Source organism: Pipistrellus kuhlii, unplaced genomic scaffold, assembly GCF_014108245.1.
Source record: "Pipistrellus kuhlii isolate mPipKuh1 unplaced genomic scaffold, mPipKuh1.p scaffold_m20_p_6, whole genome shotgun sequence".
NCBI lineage: Eukaryota > Metazoa > Chordata > Mammalia > Chiroptera > Vespertilionidae > Pipistrellus > Pipistrellus kuhlii.
The window spans coordinates 51,835,275-51,855,656 of record NW_023425562.1 but is presented as its reverse complement, the minus strand read 5'-3'; the positions used below and the strand labels follow the sequence as shown (position 1 = coordinate 51,855,656).

At 52.7% G+C, this 20,382-nt stretch overlaps 1 protein-coding gene across 1 annotated transcript in view; it reads right to left on the bottom strand.

The window, feature by feature from the left end:
• Positions 1–17,606, bottom strand: part of LOC118707555 (fer-1-like protein 4) — a 30,507-nt gene extending 12,901 nt beyond the window's left edge. The window contains 27 exon segments of the mRNA XM_045574291.1: positions 116–193; positions 196–268; positions 1,520–1,672; positions 3,425–3,586; positions 3,658–3,745; positions 8,817–8,917; positions 9,340–9,433; positions 9,527–9,662; positions 9,665–9,691; positions 9,868–9,976; positions 10,353–10,405; positions 10,408–10,464; positions 10,467–10,712; positions 11,429–11,597; positions 11,682–11,951; positions 11,998–12,096; positions 12,272–12,397; positions 12,448–12,555; positions 13,230–13,361; positions 13,466–13,526; positions 14,294–14,450; positions 14,743–14,792; positions 14,959–15,050; positions 16,462–16,561; positions 16,659–16,747; positions 17,149–17,204; positions 17,472–17,606. Of these exon segments, the coding sequence (XP_045430247.1) occupies positions 116–193; positions 196–268; positions 1,520–1,672; positions 3,425–3,586; positions 3,658–3,745; positions 8,817–8,917; positions 9,340–9,433; positions 9,527–9,662; positions 9,665–9,691; positions 9,868–9,976; positions 10,353–10,405; positions 10,408–10,464; positions 10,467–10,712; positions 11,429–11,597; positions 11,682–11,951; positions 11,998–12,096; positions 12,272–12,397; positions 12,448–12,555; positions 13,230–13,361; positions 13,466–13,526; positions 14,294–14,450; positions 14,743–14,792; positions 14,959–15,050; positions 16,462–16,561; positions 16,659–16,747; positions 17,149–17,204; positions 17,472–17,550 (2,965 nt within the window). The 5' untranslated portion in view covers positions 17,551–17,606.
• Between the last annotated feature and the right edge of the window lie 2,776 nt (positions 17,607–20,382).

Below are 20,382 nucleotides of genomic sequence, written 5' to 3'. Positions count from 1 at the left end.
GAAGGGGCCATGTTTGCTCAGGGATCACAGGAGCCCGTGACTGGACCCCGCTGAGCCCCAAGCCGGGCACAGCCCCACATGTTGGGCCTCTCGGTGCCCCACCCCCGCCCAGCACTCACCGCCCGGTGCAGGCTCCGAGGCAGCCCTGCGGAGGAGGGCAGCAGGTCCTGGGGGAGCGCCGAGGTGCAGGCCTGGCTTGCTTGCCCAGGCCCAGCCACAGGAAGAGCGCCAGCTTGGCACACACCTCCCCCGGCGCCGCCCCCGGGGCCTGGTGTGGGGAAGAGGCACCTGTCAGGGCCCAGCTCTCTCTCTTTTTTTTTTAATTTTTAAAAAATATATTTTATTGATTTTTTACAGAGAGGAAGAGAGAGAGATAGAGAGTTAGAAACATTGATGAGAGAGAATCATCGATCAGCTGCCTCCTGCACACCCCCTACTGGGGACGTGCCCGCAACCAAGGTACATGCCCTTGACTGGAATCGAACCTGCGACTTTTCAGTCCACAGGCCGATGCTCTATCCACTGAGCCAAACCGGTTTCGGCGTGGCCCAGCTCTTATCATCCCAGCTACACCAACAGCCCTGCTCCCCCGGGAGGACCCCTACTTTCCTCACTGCCAAACGAAAGCCCAGGTCCCTGATCCAATATCCATTCCCTGTGCCTCACCCTTACACCCACGTCATGCCCTCTACTCAATCCATACCCGTTACCCTGATACTCCATGTTCCTCCTCTACCCCAACCCCCAAAACTGCACTCTGAGCCCCACACTCCCATCCCCACACGCACTCCCTCTGTCCCCACAGCCCACACACGTTTGGGTTCCCGACCCTTATCCCAGTGGTCACAGCTCCTCACCATCGGGATCCCTGTGGCATCTTTTCCAGGGACACTGCCTTTAGGAATATTTTGCCCCCAAACCAGCTGTACTTACAAGGAACTAATGAGTCACGCTCCCGTTTTCATTGCCATGCCCATCTGTCAGAGCCCAGTCAGCACACGGCCCCTGCAGGTCCAGGGCTGACAAAATTTATCTCATATCAAAGCTGGCCTGGGTAAAGGCACAGCCTCCTTTTGGCTTTAGAATGAGTGAAAAGAGTTTTGGTATACTTGCAAAAATTGTAAAAAAATTAAAATAAATTTGCCCCGGTTGGTATGGCTCAGTGGTTAGAGTGCAGGCCTGCACAGGTTTAATTCCCAGTCAAGAGCATGTACTTGAGTTGCAGGTTCAATCCCTAGCCCTGGGTTGGAGTGCATGTGGGAAGCAATCAATTGATGTGTCTCTCTCACATCGATGTTTCTCTCTCTCTCTTCCCCTCCCTCCCTTCACTCCCTTTAAAAGTCGGGGAGGGGGGGATGTCCTCAGGTGAGGATTAACCAAAAAATTTTTTAATTGTCTAAAAATATTTGGGGATCCCCCCCACCAAATTGGGAACCACAGGCCTTTGCCTCATGACCTCTTGCTTTATGAGCCTTTCTCCACTCCAGTCTCCAGCACCCTCACCCCAGGACCCACTCACTGTGAGCAGCAAACTCTGGATCTTCCCACAGTCCTGGCCTCGTTCCTCCTCAACCACAGAGAACAGCACGTCCTGGGCTGGGATCCGGGCGCAGGCCACATGGCGCCGCCCACTGAGCATCCAGACCAGCACGTCAGGGAGGGGTGGCTGGGGCTGTGGGCAGAGAACTGGGTCACCAGGTAGATTTGGAGCTGAGACCATGTGTTCCCACAGCTTCCACAGATGGACAGGCCAAATATCCATCTCCAGGCTGCAATTACCCATCATATATATGTAATTGATTTCAGAGAGGAAGAGAGGGAGAGGGAGAGAGAAAGAGGGAGAGGGAGAGGGAGGGAGGGAGGGAGGAAGGGAGGGAGGGAGGGAGGGAGAGAGAGAGAGAGAAAGGGAGAGAGGGAGGGAGGGAGGGAGAGAGAGAGAGAGAGAGAGAGAGAGAGAGAGAGAGAGAGAGAGAGAAACACCAATGATGAGACTGAATCATTGATTGGCGGCCTTTGGCACACCCCCTACTGAGGATCAAGTCTACAACCCAGGCATGTATCCTGACCAAGAATCAAACAATGATCTCCTGGTTCATAACTCGATGCTCAACCACTGAGCAATACTGGCCAGGCTGATATTACCCATCTTTTAACTCTGTGTACTTTTTTTCCTTTTTTTTTATTAAGGTATTATATGTGTACATATCTTACCATAGCCCCCACTCCATGTATTTTTGTGGCTTGAAGGTAGCAAAGTTGTTTTTTTACACAGATAACAGAGAGCAATAAACATAAAAGAAAAATTATTGCCCGGAAGGTGTGGTTCCATGTTGAGCATCCATCCAGGAACCAAGAGGTCACTGATGTGATTCCCAGTCAGGGCACACGCTCAGATTATGGGCCCAATCCCCAGTAGGAGCGTGCGGGAGGCAGCAGATCAATGATTCTCTCTCTCATCATCAATGTTTCTATGTCTCCCTTTCCCTTCCTCTCTAGAATATGAATACACACACACTTATATATATATAATTTTTTTTAAAGAAGTAGACCCCAGCCCTGGCCAGTTTGGCTCAGTGGATAGAGCGTCAGCCTGCAGACTCAGGGGTTTTGAGTTCTATTCCGGTCAAGGGCATATGCCTGAGTTGCAGGCTCGATCCCCAGTCGGGGGCATGCAGGAGGCAGTCAATCCATGATTCTATCTCATCACTGATGTTTCTATCTCTCTCTTCCTCTCTGAAATCAATAAAAATATTTTAATGGCCAGGACCAGTTTGGCTCAGTGGACAGAGCATCGGCCTGCAGACTGAAAGGTCCCGGGTTCGATTGCGGGCAAGGGCATGTACTGTGGTTGCGGGCACATCCCCAGTAGGGGTGTGCAAGAGGCAGCTGATCGATGACTCTCACATCGATGTTTCTAACTCTCTATCCCTCACTCTTTCTCTCTGTAAAACATCAATAAAAATATATTTAAAAAAATATATATATTTAAAAAAAAAACTTAAAAAAAAAAAGAAGTAGCCAAAACTGGTTTGGCTCAATGGATAGAGCGTCGGCTTGGGGACTGAGGGGTCCCAAGTTCAATTCCAGTCAGGGGCATGTACCTCGGTTGTGGGCATATTCCCGGTGGGGTGTGTGCAAGAGGCAGCTGATCGATGATTCTCTCCCATCGGTGTTTCTAACTCTCTATCTCTCTCCCTTCCTCTCTGTACAAAATCAATAAAATATATATTAAAAAAAAAAAAAAAAGAAGTAGACCCCGTAGGGTAGAAGTAGAACCCAATGATGGAATTAATAGACAAGGACATTAAAAGAATTGTGATACAAATTCTAAAGGATTTAATGGGGAAAGTACACAGAGTTAAAAGGTGGGTAATTTCAGCAAACACATGAGGACTGGAGCCCAGCAGACATCGGGAGAGCTTACGGGAGAGGGTGTTCAGGGTGGGGATGCGGGTGGGCAAGGCAGTACCTCTTGGGCCAGGAAGCACAGCTTTGCCAGGAGTTTCTTGGACAAGGTCACCTTCTCCTGTACGTTGCCCCGTCTCAGGCCCCGTAGGAGGCGCAGGCCTTGCTTAGCGAACAGGTTCTGAAAGGCAGGACAAGAACGTGAGTGGACAGCCCCGCTGTGAGCCCCAGACCCCCTCCCCGCGGCCGTACCAGGCTGTGCACCAGCAGTTTCCCTCGGCATCTGTCCAGGGCGTTGGGCCGCGTCATCGTCCTGCGCTCAGCGCTGTGGCAGAACTGCCTGCGGTGAGGAGGAGCAAGTGTGCGGTGGGAGTCAAAGGAGGGGACGCTGACCCTTACGGCCACTTCCTCAGAGCAGGCCTCCCTCACCCCGATTCCCGCAGAGCCCCCCTCAGTCTTGTCCTCAAAGAGGGGCTCTTCCTCAGCCGAGGAGGGCTCCGAACGCAGGCCACTCCCAAACTCACTGAGGCTACCTCACCTTTGAGCCCCAGAGCTCATTAGTATTTAACATTCTACTACCCTGGCTACTAAAGTGTGGGCAGGGCCAACAGCAAGGTGTCACCTGGGTAGAAATGCAGAATGTCAGTCCCAGAGCACACCTGCTGCCAGCATCTGCATGTTTACACCTCAGGATTCATAAGCTATTAAAGGCTCAGGTGAGTTGTGCTTGACATTTCCAACAAACTGACCAAACATAGTTCACACACTGCCTGCCCAAATCAAGTGCACGATTTCCAATGACTATCTCCACTCCATCACCACCCCCAAAAAAATCCTACTTTACTCCATTTCAGAGTCATTCTTCACTGCTCTTTCTTCCTCTTACATTCCACATCAATCTATTCACACTCTATTTAAGCTCTACCTTCAAAATATATCTGGAATCTGACCACTTCCTCCTTTTCCAGGACCACTCTAGCCCAACTCACCATCCCTCCTCACCTAGGAGGACTGCAATAACCTCCTACCTGCTCTCACCACTTCCACTCTTAGCCCCTCTCCTACAGCACCTTCTCAATACAGCAACCACAGGAATCTTCTCAATGCTTTCATGCCATTTCACTCCTCTCCAGAGATTTCTCATCTCAGAAGAAAAAACGCAGTTTTTTAAATGGCTTAAAGGGCCCTACACATCTGGCTCACCTTATCTCCTTGCATTAAACATTACTCCTCTCTTGCCGAAACCGGTTTGGCTCAGTGGTAGAGCATCAGTCTGCGGACTAAAAGGTCCTGGGTTCAATTCCGGTCAAGGGCATGTACCTTGGTTGCAGGCACATCCCCAGTGGGGGGTGTGCAGGAGGCGGCTGGTCGATGTTTCTCTCTCATTGACGTTTCTAGCTCTCTATCCCTCTCTCTTCCTCTCTGTAAAAAAAAATCAATGAAATATATTTTAAAAAAACAAAACACATTACTCCCCTCTCATGCGAAACCCTACAGTCACATGGGCCTTTTTGTTCCTCTGTGAATACACCAAACCCATTACCACCTTTAGGGCTTTGTAATTGCAGCTTCCTCTGCTAGAAGGTTCTGCCTTAGGTCTTTGCATGGCTCACTCCCTTTCTCCATTCAGGTCTCTGCTCAAATGTTACCTCCTCACAGGCCTCCCCTGGTCAGTCTAAAAAAGCCCTGCCACTCTCTCTGTCCTCATACTCTGCCTTATCTGTCTCTTTAAATAGAGAGTAAGGCAGGGCAGGGACTTCATTTGGATGACCATTGAATCCTTAGGTCCTGCCCCCTAATAGATGCTCAGAAATGTTTGTTGAGTAAAGTAAAATACTTTATGAAATATATTTTGGAAATGTTTTTACCCCCACTGACCTAAGTTTTTATTACGGAAAATTTCAAAAATATATGGGACTCCAAAAACTTTTCACCTAATACTAATCCAAGAGCTTACACTTTTAGCTTATTACTGTTCCTTGCTCCAAAAGCAAAAAGGAATCTAGGACCCTACGAACATTTGCTATCGATTGAAAAACGACAGAAGAAGCAAGTCTTCTCGACAAGATTCAGATCCACAACACTGGATTCAGGGAAATTGGATCTAGTAGAAATAATAGCCACAAAAGAAAGCCACGTTGGTTCGCGCTATAAATAGTGAAATGTGACCTGAGCAAATCTTTCACTGAAATGTCCCTGCCCAAGGATAATTTTTGTAATAAAATAATTTCATTTAAATAAAAGTGGAAATAGTTTAGTTTTACTGTATAGAAAATCAACCAAGGAATTAAATTGAAGTAAACATGGTTGCTCTTTTGGAGCTATAGAGAATGGAGACAAAGAAGAGAGCTTTACAATGAAGCATTTGGAACATTTAGAGGTCAAGAAGAGAGGGAGCCAGGAAAATTGATGAGACGAAATGGTCAGGAATGCAGAAGGAAAACCAGAGACATGAAAGTTAACAGCAGAGATTTCCAAGAAGGAGGGTGGGTCAACCGTGTCCACTGACTTAATGGAAGATTGAGTAAGGAGAGGACAGAAAAGTGACCATCTACGGCCAGGCCCGTGGCTGAGTGTTCCTCTCCCACACTAAATGCTGCAGTTCTCAGGTCCTCAAATTTTCTTTTCTCTGCTTCCTAGGTGATCTTATCCAGTTCCATCTATGTATTTACTGCTCCAATTTTTTATTTCCAGCCTAGAACTCTCCATAGAACTCAGCTCATATAGCTAACTGCCTACCAGACATGTTCACTCATTAGTCTAATAGACATTTATGTCTAAGTAAACATATCCAAAAATGCTTTATTTTATTTTATATTTTATTGATTTTTTACAGAGAGGGATAGAGATCCAGAAACATCAATGAGAGAGAATCATCAATCAGCTGCCTCTTGCACACACCCTACTGGGGATGCGCCCGCAATCAAGGTACATGCCCTTTACCGGAATCAAACCCAGGACCTTTCAGTCTGCAGGCCGACGCTCTATCCACTGAGCCAAACCGGTTTCAGCAAAAAAAAAAAAGAGCTTTTGATATTCAATTCTATCAGAACTTCTCTTGTTTTCCGTAGCTCAGTAAATAGCACCATCTACACAATTGTGCAAGCCAACATCTTGGGAGCTGTTCAATACTCTTCTTTGCACATTGCCTCATCCTCTATATATATCCATGAGCAAGTCCTAAAATATCATCTCCAAATTGCTCTTGTATCCATTCGTGTCACTCTATGTTCACTGCAACCACCTAGATTCAATTCATCATCAGTCGCTTGGATTTTTACAATGCCTCTTTAACAATCTCTCTGCTTCCTCTCTTATGTCATCCCTCCCCCGCTGATTATTTTCAAGGATAGGTTAGAGCACATCCTTCTCTTTTCAGAACCTTTACTAGTAGTGGCTCTCCATCACACTCAGAGAAAAAGCCAAGGTCATTACAATGGTCTACAGCAGGGGTCTTCAAACTTCTCTCATTATGAGAATCACCTGGTGGAGTTGTTAAAACACAGATTCCCGGATCCCAACTATAAGAAGTGCTATCAGGAATCTGTGTTTTAACACCTCCACCAGGTGATTCTCATAATGAGAGAAGTTTGAAGACCCCTGGTCTACAGGCTCCCGTTCCTCTCTAACCATCCCCACACACACACCCTCCCGCCTTATCTATTCTGCTCACTCTGCTGCAATCACACTGCTTCCCTTGCTCCTCCTCCATCACACCAGGCATGCTTCATCTCAGGGCCTTTCCACACGGTGTCCTTTATGCCTGGAACAGCCTTACAGACATGGTTTGCTCCTTCATCTTCTTCATGTCAACTTCACAGCGGCCCACTGTCCCCCCCCTTTTAAAATCGCAACACCTGCCGAAACCTGTTTGGCCCAGTGGATAGAGCATCAGCCTGCGGAATGAAAGGTCCCGGATTCGATTCCGGTCAAGGGCATGTACCTTGGTTGCAGGCACATCCCCAGTTGGGAGTGTGCAGGAGGCAGCTGATCAATGCTTCTCTCTCATCAATGTTTCTAACCCTCTATCCCTCTCCCTTCCTCTGTAAAAAATCAATAAAATATATATTTTTTAAAAGTTAAAATCATACCTTTCTCTAATACTTCTTCCTTTATTTTCTAACACTTATCCTTACCATACTTCTTAAATTTCTACCTTTTTATTTACATTTTTCCAGCCTCCACCCCATCTCCACCACCAAAACATAAGTTTCAGGAATTTCGGTGGGCAAGAATGCTTTTTCACTGGTATTTCTATGCCCAAAACAGTGTCTGGCAAAGTAAGGGTCATGAATACTTATTGAATACATGGATTACTACCTCTTTTGAGAAGAGGATCTGAAAAACACATACCTGGAGCGTGCAGCTTATAGAATTCATTCAGATTAGTGAAGGTCAAAGATGGAAGTTACTGGGACAAGTTTATGTGGTTACGTAATGACCCGATAGCTAAGGACCACTTGACTGATCCCTCCAGTAAGGGTCAGGAGATAAAATCAAGATCACAGCCCTAGCAGGTTTAGCTCAGTGGATAGAGCATCAGTCTAAGGACTGAAGGCTCCCAGGTTTGATTCCGGTCAAGGGCACATGCCTGGGCTGCAGGCTTGATCCCCAGTAGGGAGTGTGTGCAGAAGGCAACTGACCAATGATTCTCTCATCATTGATGTTTTTATCTCTCCCTACCTCTCCCTTCCTCTCTGGAAAAAAATAAATAAATAAATAAATATATATATATATATATATATATATATATATAGTCAAGATCACAGCCGAAACCAGTTTGGCTCAGTGGATAGAGCGTCGGTCTGCGGACTGAAAGGTCCCAGGTTCGATTCCAGTCAAGGGCATATACATTGGTTGCGGGCAATCACCAGTGGGGGATGTGCAGGAGGCAGCTGATCAATGTTTCTCTCTCATCGATGTTTCTGGTTATCTATTTCCCTTCCTCTCTATGAAAAATCAATAAAATATATTAAAATAAATAAATAAATACACATAATCTTAAAAAAAAAAAAAAAAAAAGTCAGGATCACAGCCGTGGCTATGGGAGCAAGGATACTTCCTGCAATGTAGCAGGAAGGAAGGAGAGTAGAGGGACACAGAAATTGGCAAAAGTGGCAGGCAGGTTGGAGGAAGGTGAGGCTTCTATTTCATCCATGATACAGGAGAGGTTATTAGCTGGAACGAGTGTGAAGGAAAGGAGCAGGGGACATTTGAGGAGAGGAGTAAAAGCATAAGAATGTAGGAGCATGGGAAAGAAAGTTTATTAGATTGAACTAAGCCCAAACAATTTCCATCAAACTTCCTCCGTAGGGACAATCATCTCCCTCTCATTCTTCTGTAAAGCTAAGTCTGCCCTGAGTCCAAACAGCTACCACCCTGGAGTTGGCACAGACAGGCTCTCAGCTCACCTGCTCCCGGCCACCAGCTCTTCCAGCGCCTGCTTGTGTCGTGTGCAGGCGCCAGAGCCTGGCCTGCGCTGCAGACTCTCAACCTCCTGGAGCCGCTGGTCCTGCACAGCGGAGCAGAGGAGAGGGTCAGAGTCACGAAGCCGGGACTACCACCTTCTCTAGTCCACTCCCCACCCCAGGACCCCGCCCACTCACAGCCACCTCTTCGCCCCGCCCTTTTTTGTCTTTAAGGGGTTGGTGGATCTGTTTTTCCAGCACCCTACTGGGCAGGATTCCCCGGTAGCTTTACCCATGTCCTTCGCTGGCCCCTTCCTGAATCCAGCAATTCTGGATCCCTGAGCTCCCACAATTCTGCTCTCCTCAGTGCAGGCATGAGCTGTGCCCTTTGACCCTCTGGCCTTGTATCAGTCACACCTGGTCCTGGCTTCCTGTTGCTCTACCGTCTACCCATTAGCACAGCTCCAAAGCTCTTTTCAAAGACCGCGGTCTCCCGGATGCCCCCATGGGCGCCCGCCTCACTCACCAGCCTCTCTGCCACTTTCTGCACACAGTTACTGCTGTGCAGGCGCCACGTGTGATTCTCCCAGCGGTGACGCAGGGGCAGGCAAAGGTATGGCCTGGGCCGGGTGAAGAGGAGCAGAGGCTGTGAGGGGCAGTTCTGGGCCCTGGGGCCCCCCCAATGCCCTCCTTCTAGCCCCCAGAACACTCACCCGCTGCCATCCATGGGTTCAGGCCGTTGAGCTGGGATCCCCCACTCCTCCTCCACCAGCCTGACTCCCACCTCCGACTTCAGCAAAGGCTGCTGTGCCTCCTCCTTCTTGTCCTCCATTCCCTCCTGGGCCCTTGGCCCAATGGCTCCTCCCGGCCTGCGGGACCTGCCCAGACAGAACAGCAAGGCCGGTTGGCCCCTGGCTGAGGGGCTGGACCCCTCCCTCAGCCTCCTCTGCTTCAATAGAAGCCAGCATCCACCCCTTCCGGGAGCCTTAGGTCTGGAACAAGTGTGACCACCCTCACACCCGTGACCCTGCGAGGTTTCAGCGAGGCCACACACTGATGGAGATCTCGAAGACGATGGGCTGGGCGGCCATGGCGGGGTCCATCATGGTGGCCTCGAAGAGCACCCCAAAAAGTAGGAAATCGTCACAGGGCGCCAGGGCGTTCTAGGGAAGACAGCCAGGCTGGAGTCAGCCCCACCCTCCCAGGTTCCAGCCCAGACTCTGCTTGGCCAAAACGCCCACAGGAAGGTATGGTAACCAAGGCCTGGGAAGAATCACCACAGGCCCCTACCTCCCTCTTGCAGCCCTCACCCACTGGGTCTGGGGCTTAGCTCTCCAGGGCCCACCTCCCACTGATCAGTCCCGCTTCCCCACCGTGTGTATATACAAACTGCAGTCTTCACCCAGGTCCCCCAATTGAGGACCCCTCCCCCACCCCCACACCCCCACCCCCACACACACTTCTGATCTTAATGCCTGGGAGCCAGTCACGCTCCAGAGCTGAGGGGGATCCCGCTCCTTGGCTAAGCTCCGGGCCCACCTCCGGCAGCAGCAGCAATTCCTCCACTTCCACCTCCATGGCGCCGGGAACCTCGGCCCGGCAGCGCCTGGGCTGGCGTCCAGGGGCGGCTGCGTCCTCGCGGGGGTCTGGCCCGCGGGGCTTTCCTCCTCTTCCTCCCCAGGAGCTGGGACAGCCTGGAGCCCGGTGCGGCCCGGAGCGGCTCCGGCCCCGCGCTCCCTTCCAGCACCTCCACGGTCACGGCCAGCAGCAGGCGGCCGCGGAACCACACGCCCTGGCCCCGGCCTTCGTTGAGACTGTGAAGCCCATCCCGGATCCCCCCCGCCGGGGGCGAGCCGTGCAGAGGCACCCAGGCCGGGCCGAAGGTGGGGTTAAACCCCGCTGTGGGGACAAGAGCGGAGTTTGGAGAGGAACGCGGGGCGGGTGGGCACCCTCCTTTCCTGCAGGTTCCGGGGAGGGAGCGGGTGTCCGATCGGGCCTCTGGGGGGGCGTCTGCGGACAGGTGCGGGCGGGCGGACCCGGGGGACCACCACCGGGAACTTCCACCCAGCGCAGCTCCAGCGCGGCCCACAGCGGGCGGCGGGCCCTGGGGGCGGAGCCGGGGCGGAGAGGAGGGGTGAGGGCTGGGGCCGAGCTGCAGGTGATCCCTGTTCCGGGCTAGGGTGAGGTGACCAGATCGTCCAGGTGTTGGCGGGACAGTCCTGATTTCTAACAATGTTTCCCGCGTCCCGCGGCGTTTTTAAAAAGTCCCGATTTTTTGGAAACATTGGAAAGATTCTTTCAAAAAATCGGGACTTTTTTTAAACGCCGAGGGACGCGGGAAACATTGTTAGAAATCAGGACTGTCCCGCCAACACCTGGACGATCTGGTCACCGTAGGCTAGGGTGGATGGTAATGTGGATTTGCTTCGGTCCGAGTAAATCTGTGGGGAGCACAGGGCTGGCGTGGTTCCCGGACACGCAGCTTTAGTTAGGGAGCCACCAATGGTGGGGGCGGCAGGGGAGTCTCCGAAGGGAGGAGCCCTCGCGGAGCACCGTTAGTCCTAGGGGGCGGACAGGGCCCGGTGGGAGCGAAGGGCGTCCCCGGAGGCGCTCACCCGCGCGGCCCGGGTGCGAGATCTGCTGCAGGTCTAGCACGTGCGTGGCCAGGGCCACGTCGGCCAGGGGCGCGTCGTCCCGCAGCTGCAGGCGCAGGCCGCGCGTCAGCGGCGGGAAGAGCTCCACGAAGCTCAGCTGCTCGTTCCACTCGGGCGCCGCCGTCTCGCCCTGGGCGCGGGGGGACCAGCGGAGAGGGGTGGGCGCGGGGTCAGGGTCTGAGCCTCGGCCGAGCGGGGAGAGGAGGGCGGGGACGGGACAGGAGAGCCTTACCTGCTGGCCCAGGAAGGACACTCGCACGTACGGGTCCACGAGGACGCGCGGGTCGTGCAGGGCGCGGGCCAGGCCGCCCAGCAGCCCGGGGCGCAGCGCGGGGAGCCCCTCGGCGCGGTACACCCGCACCCGCAGCCGCGCCCACGGCCGCTCGGCCGGCACCCGGCGCGGCAGGAGCAGGTTCCTGGGGGAGGAGGGGCCGCTGAGAAGCCGGAACCCCCGCCCTTTACGCCCCGGAGGCCGGGCCCCCTCCTCTGCCCTCCCCCGGCGCCCCGTCACCTCTCGATGTCCGCGCTGCGCCCCGCAGGGACAGCGTGACCTGGACGAAGCCTCTGGTCCCGGCGCGCGTGTCCCGGGGGTCGTACAGCGGAGCCCATTTCCGGGGGAAGTGGCCGCCTGCGGGCCGGGGGCGGCCGGGGCAGAGGAGAAGGGCGGGCGCGGGGCGCTTAGACCGTGGCTGGGGTTCACGGCCAGCTCAGTTTGGGGGGACAGGAGTGTGGGGAGGCCGGCGCCCTGACCAGCACCCGCGCCCAGACACCGTCAGTTTCCCGTGGCCCCGCAGGCCAGTTTCGGTGGGGGACCGGCTCAGTACCTGGCTGATCGAAGAGAATGCCCAAGTCCATCCTGAAGGTGCCGATCCGGGTGGCCATAAAGGGGAGGGCCTGCGAGTGGAAAGCCTGAGGGGAGTGGCGTTAGGCCTGGAGGTTCGGCACCACACACACACACACACACACACACACACACACACCCCCGCCCCTTGTCTAACAGAAACCTCTCACCCCAACCCCCTCACCGTAATCTCCAGCAGCAAATCTTGGAGGTGAAGTCGGGTCTCATGAAATTCGAACAAGAAATACTGGGTTGATGTGGGGAAACAAGAAAGATGAGAGGTTATATGTGAAAGGTCCACACCAGCGGGGCTCTGCCTCTTGGGGGGAAAAAATGCTCTACTGACACCTACACCCCCACCCCCACCCCACAGCTCCTCTGGGCACCCTTTCCTGTTGAACTTTAGGCCCAGCACTTGACTCACGTCCACCTAGGCCAGTGTTTCCCAAACTTCTGACATATGTGTACCCCTTCTATAATTTTCGTAACACTGAGTACCCCTCCTACTCATGAGAATGTAGAATTAGGCGCAGCTAAGCATGGTGCAGTGCGTAACCCCACCAAACTCCGGTGCAACGCGTACCCCCACCAGACTCTCCCCGTACCCCTGGGGGTATGCGTACCACACTTTGGGAAACACTGGCCTACGCCATGAGTGGTCAGCAAACTCATTAGTCAACAGTCCCAAATATCAACAGCACAGCAATTAAAATTTCTTTAAAACCTAAACTTCTCCTAACACCACTTTCTCAAAACAGGCGCGCCCAGGCCGTGGTATTTTGTGGAAGAGCCACACTCAAGGGGCCAAAGAGCCGCATGTGGCTCGCGAGCCGCGGTTTGCCGACCACAGGCCTAGGCCGTGCTCCCCCTGCATGGGTCCCCTCTGTTCCCTTAGGCCTCCCTCCATCTAGGTCCCGCCACCTCGTTGTAGAAAGGGCAGTTTGTCCCCCGCTGCGTAGCGGTCACTCGGCGCTGCTCCCCAACACGCACCGCCACGTAGGGGTTAATGTTGACCCCCACCAGCTTCTGGGCCTCCAGCACGGTGACCCCCACCTGGAGGGTGCAGAGGAGGAGATGAGGAAGACAAGCCTACCGAGGGCAGGGAGGGCGGGAGGGGAGGGGGGATAACCTCGGGGTGAGGGCAGGGGGAGGAGTACCTGGAAGTCCTGGGCCCTGGGCACCTGGAAGGGATCCCTCCGGGACAGGCCCCGGGTCCGGCTGAGGGGAGGGACACGGTCAGGCATCGCTTCACTTCCGCCCACCCCCACACCCCCGGTCTTGTTCAGCCCCGGAGGCAGATGTCTTCTTCCTCTGAACTTTAGGATTTTGAATCCTTCTGGTCTCATCTTGCCCCCATCTCAACACCCAGAATTTGATTCATTCCTGGGGCTCTAAAACCATTCACTCATTCATTCAACAAAGATTTATTGAGGCCGAAACCGGTTTGGCTCAGTGCATAGAGCATCGGCCTGCAGACTGAAAGTTCCCGGGTTTGATTCAAGGGCATGTACCTCGGTTGGTTGTGGGCACGTCCCCAGTAGGGGGTGTGCAGGAGGCAGCTGATCGATGTTTCTCTCTCATCGATGTTTCTAACTCTCTATCCCTCTCTCTTCCTCTCTGTAAAAAATCAATAAAATATATATATTTTTTAGAAAAAAGATTTATTGAGGACCTCCTATGGGCCAGCACTCGCCTAGGCACTGGGACAGTGCAGTGACAAAAGACACAAAATGTCTTGCCCTCATCAAGTTTTCCTCACCTGCCCGGGCTCCCTAAGCAGCATGTAGGTCAGTATACCTGTGTGTCTGTGTGGCCATGTCTACGCCGAGGAGTAAGTGACCATTAACCCCAGGACACCCATTCCTCACCCATATCCTGGAGCCTAGAATTTGTGAGAATGGATGGACACTGGGCCTGCATGTCTGAGCAAGTGAGGCGGACACACTGGTGGGTGCGGGCGCAGGTGTGCAGGACGTACGAGTTACCTCTTGAGGGGACTGAGCACGACGCCAGAGAGCTCCACCTCAGGCTCATCTTCCAGCTCCAGCTCCAGCTCCAGCTCACTGTCCTCATCGTCCTGCTGAGCGAGGCCTCGAGCGAGCCTGCGGCCCAACGCCACGGCCTGCCGCTCCAGCCGGCCTCCTCAGGCCTGAGAGGAAGGGCCCTCAGGGACATGTCTGGGACCTCACACATGTCTCTGGGTGCCCCTTAACTTCCCTGACCCTGGAACTGACCTCTGACCCTAAGACTAACCCCCTCTGATCCCAGGACTGACCCCTAACCTGGGGCATTTCTAGTTCCAGAATTCACTCCTGATTCTGGGACTGACTTCTGACCCTGGAATTGATCCAGTGTTCATCCCAGACCCCGGAACTGACCCCCATCACTGGTTCTTCATCTAAAGGGTGGCCTGGTGACCCAAGGTCATCCCCACAAACTTACTCTAGCTCCTGGAAACCCACGTTGGGGATGACCAGCTCCGAGCTGGGAAGGAAAAGGAAAGGGAGGAAATGAAAGGGCCCGGCCTGAGTACAGAGCTGCAAGCTGGGCAGCAGGAGTGCCCAGGTGCCATAGCCCGCAGACCCAGAGTGGAACTGAGTACCACGTCTCCCTTCCCAAGGCCGATCTGGGCTGGAGGGTGATGACTTACCTGTCCCTAGTGGGTGTCCCAGGGTCGTCCTCTGCCCAGGCTCCAGGTGCACCCTCTGGGGGCTGGTACTTCAGGTCAAGCTCCACCTGGATCTGCAGCAGATACACCGTGTGCCTGCCGCAGGGCCCCCCAAACTGCCATGGGGCTAAGAGAAGCCCAAGGACAATGCCTTTCACTCCTCCGGCTGGCCTGCATCTGTGGTGACCTGTGATTCCTCTCTGACCGTTACTGATATTGACTACTCACAACCTGTTAGCAATTTACCATGTGCAAGTTATCTCTCTCTTTTTTAAAAATATATTTTATTGATTTTTTTTTTTACAAAGAGGAAGAGAGAGGGATAGTTAGAAACATCGATGAGAGAAACATCAATCAGCTGCCTCCTGTACCCCCGCCCCCCCCGGGGACGCACCCGCAACCAGGGCACATGCCCTTGACGGGAATCCAACCCAGGACCCTTCAGTCCGCAGGCCGACGCTCTAGCCACTGAGCCAAACCGGTTTCGGCGCAAGTTATCTCTTGAAGGGGCCAAACAGGACTCCAAAACTCTCTCATTGCCCTGGGAAACCCATTACCGTGGCCTTCACAGCTGAGCGTGGTCCGGCCCCTGCAAAGCTTTTCAGCCCCAGCTCTCAGGATCTGCTCCGGGCCTGCCCTCCAGTTATGTACCGTCAGGGCACTGGGACTTTTGCCCTCGCCAGTTCTGCCCGGAACAATCTCTCCTCTTAGCTAACTCCTGCCATCCTCATTCCCACGCGCAGGCACTGCTTCCTCCACAAAGACCCCATCCCTCTGTTATACCCTCTCCAAGCCCCCTGCCAGCTCTTGTGTAAGACTGGCCAGTGGCAATTTTACTCTTATTTGTGTGGGAATTTGTGTCATATTTGCCTCTTTTAGCTACAGAGCTCTAAGAGAGCACATGGTTGTCTGGCTTCGCTCACCACTCAGTCCTCATCGGTCAGCGCAGCCCTTGGCTTATGATGCCAGTTCAACAAATGACGACAGACTGAGTGAAAAGCTCATTTCGTATGATTCCACAGAATGTAAATGAGGAAACAGCCTAAGGAAATTAAATAACGTGTTCAAGTTTTCTCAGCTGGGAAAAGGTAGATCTGGTATTTGAACCCAGGTTTGTTTCTACCAGGCTCTGCTGACCCCCATGACACACCAGGAAAATCTAGCCAACTTTATCTTTGTCTCCTGCAAGAATTGTGCCTGGGGCAGGGAGCAGCACAGGACTTCTTACCTGACCCCTGCCCTCAGAGCCCGTGTGGCACAGCGGCAGGAGCTGCAATGAAAGGAGCCCTGCCCCGTGTGTGTGTGTGTGTGTGTGTGTGTGTGTGTGTGTGTGTGTGTGAGGCGGGGGGGAGGGTTAAGAGAGATGCGGTGGGAAGGGTTTTACCACTCCTCTCTGGGCCTAGTTTTTCCCTCTGAGAAATGCAATCTTCTATTGAGAGGGGCTCTGAGGCTTGGGGTGGCAGGCTGGGGGGTGGGGGGACTCACCGGAGACACTTGCAGATTCTTATCCACAAGGGCCTCCTGCAGCACGAAATGCCCAGCGCTCTGTAGCTGCTGTAAGGAAATCACCAGGGTCCCCAGAGACCTGTGGGTGTGGCATGGAGCAGAAGAGTGACCTGGAGAATGGTCCCAAGCCCCCAGCCCCACCCGCATCCTTGACTTCCCAAGACCTGCTCACTCACCTGGAGCTGAACACACGGCTGCAGTTGACCACCTGCACAGACAGACACTCCTCGGCCAGCGGAGCCCCATAGTGTGGCCAGCGGAACAGCTGGGGATAGGAGGAACCTTATGACACCCAAAGTTGGGCTGGTCCTCACCCCCAGTCCAGAGCCTGTACCCAACATTGAAGCAGGAGCCAACCCTCCAAACTTGGAGCCAACCTATGTCTGATCTTTCAAACCTGGAACCTTGTCCCCCCACCTCCCGCCTCCCTCCGAAACATGGGGTTGACTCCAAACTAGGCTGATCTGGGAAAACTTTCAGTCAAAACCCCCCATCTTAATTCTGATTTGTCTCAAGCTGGGTCTGACCTCTCAAGCTTGGGACTGACCCCCACCCCCACCTCCTGAGACTATACCTCTCAAAACCCAGGAATGAACCTCCAACCCCGGGATGGACTTAGATGAGCACAGACCAGCTTTTCCCCATCCAGGACTCAATCTCACCGACCTCATTGATATCTGCTTCTTGGCCACAGTGAATTCTCCTTGTTTTCTGAATAAAACCTGCGCAGAATTGAATTTAGTCATTTACCACCCCTACTCCATGGGAAAAAAGTCACACACACACACACACACACACACACACTCCTTGGCCCAGAGTCCAGTCCCCCTGGACTCACTTTTAAAGAAAGGTAGAAGATAGAGAGGGAAGGAGGCACAGAGTTGGATATTGGGCTAAGGGAGACAGGGTACAGGCTATAGAGATATCTAGGGACGGGTCTGGGGGCCATGGGACTAGAGCTTCCCCGTTCCAAAAATTCTTAGCCTCACCCCGAAAGCTGAGCCTCACTTGTCGGTCATGAGTTCCCGGCAGCCCGGTCAGTCGCCGCACATTCACAGTCAGAGCCATTGTCCCAGGGCCACTGGCTCTGCCTCTACCCTCCTGCCCACCTTCCACACACCTGAATCGCCTCTGAGTCACTGGACTCGCCCAGCAGGTTTCAGCAGTCCCTGCCCTTTAGTCAAACACACAGACAGCAGGCTTGGGGGTCATAGGTGGGGAAGGAGTGGGAGGACTGAGAGAGGGGTGTGAGGTCCCTCTGGTCAGCTCAGTCCTCCCTCTCTGCACCAACTTTAGCCTCCGTCCTGCATTCTTGTGTGGTGGGAGCTGGGACCCGGTGTAGATGGAGGCAAGAGGAGAAGACAGCACCTTAGTTTGGTCCAGCTAGCCTCTGTGGCTTTCAGGGCATGGGACCTCATGTAGTTAGTTCCTCATTCACTTCTCTGTCCTCAATGCCAAGCTCATGCTCTGGTTACATTGTAGACGCTCAAAGCACTGAGGGAGCCTGGCTGGTGTGGCTCAGTGATTGAGCATTGACCCATGCACCAAGAGGTCACTGATTTGATTCCTGGTCAAGGCATATGTCCAGGTGGTGGGCTCAATCTGCAGTAAGGGGTGGGCAGGAGGCAGCCAGTCAATATTTCTCCCTCATTGATGTTTCTCTCTCTCCCTTTTTCTTTCTCTCTAAAAATCAGTACAAATATATTTTAAAAATACTGGCTGAATAAATGGGCAGGTTAATAGATGCACCCTGTAGCCCCCAGCATTAGTACTGTAGGCACTCACACATTTATTGAATTAACAAGTGATTGGATATGTCCTTAGCTTGCACATAACAGGTGTTCAAAAGCATATCTTTTTTAAAAAATATATATATATATATATTATTGATTTTTTACAGAGAGGAAGAGAGAGGGATAGAGAGTTAAAAACATCAATGAGAGAGAAACATTGACCAGCTGCTTCCTGCACACCCCCTTACTGGGGATATGCCACAACCAAGGTACATGCCCTTGACCAGAATTGAACCTGGGACCCTTGAGTCCGCAGGCCACCACTCTAGCCACTGAGCCAAACCAGTTTCGGCTCAAAAGCACTTCTTTTTTTTTTTTTTTTAATATATTTTATTGATTTTTTACATAGAGGAAGGGAGAGAGATAGAGAGCTAGAAACGTCGATGAGAGAGAAACATTGACCAGTTGCCTCTTGCACACCCCCCACTGGGCATGTGCCCACAACCAACGTACATGCCCCTGACCGGAATCGAACCTGGAACCTTTCAGTCTGCAGACCGACGCTCTACCATTGAGCCAAACCGGTTTCGGCTCAAAAGCACTTCTTAACCAGAAGCCAGAGGTCCTTGAGGTTTACTAGTGGGACTATAGATGAGTTCCAGGAAGTCAACAAACTCTTAACATTCTCTGTAAAATATTGAGCATGTGTGCATTTTTCTGGACATAGAATGCCTAGCTTAGGATAATAACCCTTAAACAAGTGTGTAGTACTTTTACTAAATGTACGAAGGAATGTAGACTGAACCAGTGGGTGGCAATAGCTACGTTCTGAGCGTATTCCATGGCCACCCACTGAATCATTCTACTTAACGGCACCTCCTAATGCAGGACTTGTGCTATGACACCCTGAGGGAAAGGGTTTGCAGCCAGAGGTGAATTGGGCATGTTCTCTGTCTTCCAGTAGCTTTGTGGATGCCAACATCAAACACAGCCCAGAAAGACTGCGATCCCCATCAGAACAGAAACGAGTCAGGCTGGGCTGCTTGGAGGAGGGAGGCCAGAGGGGCTTCCTGAGAAGGGAGCATTTAAAGCGGGCGCCGAGGACAGGAGTGGAGCAGAGGTGGACACCCAGGCAGAGCGGAGGAATGCAGGGTGTGTTCCTGGATCTGTGGTCTGTTCAGTTTGGCCTTCGTGTAAGGTAAGTGTTGGACAGCAGCGGCAGATAAGATTAGGCCGTCAGGATCTGGGCCTTGTTGTGTGGCCTTGAGCCAGATAGGGTCCCTCCTTGCTCTTCAGCTTCTCTGCTTCAACAGTGGGGCTAGACAGTCCTGTGCTACCTGTTTCCCAAGTGTTGATGTCAAATATGCTTTGGGTTCTGTAGAACACCAGGCCACAGGCATGGGTTGTTCTGTTTCTAAACAAGATCCAGGTTAGACCTCAGGCCCCAGCTGTTGGGGGAGGCTTTCACCTCCCCTTTTGACAGGTGGGGACACGGAGACCCCCAGAAGGGGAACCAGAATCCTTAGTTTGCAGTGCCCTGGCCTTTCCCTTTCTTCTTCCCCGAGCTCTGTGGCATCTGACCAAGCCAGGTACTGATGCCATTCCGCGGGAACCTAGCCCCCCCATTTCTGGGCTGGAACACAGCTGGCAGCTTTTCTCTCAGCCTCAACCCCTCTAACAACTGCCACTTCCACGTTCTAATATTCCAGAGAAGATGGGATGTAGTGGAAAGAGTACTGGGCTTTGGAATTCTAATCTCTATCACCCACTGTGCGGTTTTAGGAATGTCCTTTCCCCTCTCTGGACCTTTGTGCCTCGCTGTGCAATGTGCACAGGACGCACTGAATTGCTTGCAAAGCATGGTCCTTAATCAGGATCACACACGTGGTCATTAAAAATGCATATTCCTGCCCAGCCAGCATGCCTCAGTAGTTGAGCATAGAACTATATACCAGGAGTTCACATGGTTCGATTCCCAGTCAGGGCCCATGCTCAGGTAGCAGGCTTGATCCCCAGTGAGGGGCATGCAGGAGGCAGTTGATCAATGATTCTCATCATTGATGTTTCTACCTCTCTCTCCCTTCCTCTCTGAAATTAATAAAAAATATCTAAAAAATAAAAATGCACATTCGTGCACCCACTCTAGAGATGCTGAAGTAGAATCTCA